This window comes from Lactuca saligna, chromosome 2 (genome assembly GCF_052625555.1).
Source record: "Lactuca saligna cultivar CGN05327 chromosome 2, ASM5262555v1, whole genome shotgun sequence".
Lineage (NCBI taxonomy): Eukaryota > Viridiplantae > Streptophyta > Magnoliopsida > Asterales > Asteraceae > Lactuca > Lactuca saligna.
This window is the reverse complement of record NC_136418.1, coordinates 104,893,437-104,895,153: the sequence shown is the minus strand read 5'-3', so window position 1 is coordinate 104,895,153 and position 1,717 is coordinate 104,893,437. Positions and strand designations below refer to the sequence as shown.

The 1,717-nt window shown below is 33.8% G+C and overlaps 1 protein-coding gene across 1 annotated transcript; it reads right to left on the bottom strand.

The window, feature by feature from the left end:
* Positions 1-310: 310 nt before the first annotated feature.
* Positions 311-1,717, bottom strand: LOC145029948 (uncharacterized). The gene is made up of 2 exons (XM_078978392.1): positions 950-1,717; positions 311-859 (listed from the first exon to the last, which is right to left on the bottom strand). The coding sequence occupies exons 1-2, from the start codon at positions 1,715-1,717 to the stop codon at positions 311-313; spliced, it is 1,317 nt and encodes a 438-aa protein (XP_078834518.1).

Below are 1,717 nucleotides of genomic sequence, written 5' to 3'. Positions count from 1 at the left end.
TTAACCTCTTTAGTTTTATGCTTCATCTCTAATAATAAGCATATCAAGCTCTCACATACATTTTTTTCTATATGCATAACATCTAGACAATGTCTAACATCCAAATATCTCCAGTAAGGCAATTAAAAAAAAATTGACTTTTTTTTTTCTAAAGGACATGTTTATCAACACGAAATCTTTTTCCTAACACAACATTTAAACTTGCAATTCTTGAAAATGCATCAAATCGTTTCCTCATCGTTCTGATATCAATACTTCCGTCAAACTCAATAGTTTTCTTCCTAAAACGGTGAGCCTTAGGAAGAAATCTTCAATGTCCTTTGTATACAATTTTTTTGGAATTTGTTAACCATATTGAGCTTGTTTGATCTTCACAAACTGGACAAGCTTTCTTACCCTTTGTTTTGTATCCTGACAAGTTACCGTATGCTGGAAAATCACTTATAGTACAAAAAATCATGGCCCGCAATTGAAAGTGTTGTTTCTTATAAGCATCATATACATCTACACCCGAACTCCAAAGTGTTTTTAAGTCATCAATCAAAGGAGACAAATACACATCAATATCGTTACCAGGTTGTCTCGGCCCCTGAATCAACAACGACATCATAATGTATTTTCGTTTCATGTATAACCATGGTGGAAGATTGTAAACGCATAAAAGAACCAGCCACGTACTATGACGACTGCTAATGTTCCCAAAAGGATTGATCGTGTCTGAACTCAGCCCAAACCGTATGTTTCTCATCTCTTTTCCAAATTCAGGATACTTCTCATCAATATTTCTCCACTGAGGTGAATCCGCAACATGTCTTAGTTTTCCGTCAGTTACACGTTCTTCCGAATGCCAACAAAGTAACTATTTTTTTTCGTTTGAAAATACCCTTTTTAGTCTTGGTATAATAGGGAGATACCACAACATTTTAGCCTGTGGTTTATTTTTTGTCACAGCATCATCTACTTCATCCGAATATTTTTTCTGTGTATACCTCGATGCACCGCAAAAAACACAATTATGTTTATTCTCGAACTCCTTTTCGTACAACATACAATTATTTGGACATGCATGTATTCTTTCAACTTCCAATCCCATCGGACACATTAGTTTTTTTGCTTGATATGTAGAAATGGGTAATACATTATCTTCCATAAGAATGTCATGCAAAACCTTTAATAGACTTGTGAAACTTTTATCAGTCCATCCGTTTTTCAACTTTAAGTTAATCAACCTACATACCACATCGAGTTTCATAAATTTGGAACAGCTATATAACGGTGTTTCTACTTCTTCAAATACGCGTTGTAACTTTTCTTGTTCAACATCATCCATGTTAGTCTCCATGTCATCAAACATTTCATTGAAATTGTCATTTGGGTCATTTGAATGATGATCATCTTCATCAACATATGAATCATTGTTGTATGTACTATTATGAATATTTATATTGCTCGACGATGTGCCACAATCAAGAAGTGTTTCTTCATGTCTTGACCAACAAGTGTAATTAGGCACAAAACCATTTTGCAACAAATGATCCTCTATGTTTCCAGTAAAATTGAACGTTTTAAAGTTTTTACAAAGGCTACAAGGACAATAAATCGATTCATTTCCTTTATTCACGCAATTTGCTTCGGCAACCCTAATAAAAGTTCGAACATCATCTATATAAAGTTCAAAAAAACGTGAAGCTTTGTACATCCAATAATCACGATTCAT

Bases quoted from the DNA above. Each gene is read 5' to 3' on its own strand.
- LOC145029948 (XM_078978392.1), bottom strand. From the start codon at position 1,717: ATGAATCGTGATTATTGGATGTACAAAGCTTCACGTTTTTTTGAACTT. The intron at 860-949 runs GTGACAAAAAAT...GAAAAAAAATAG, and splicing joins CGGATGAAGTAGATGATGCT to TTACTTTGTTGGCATTCGGA.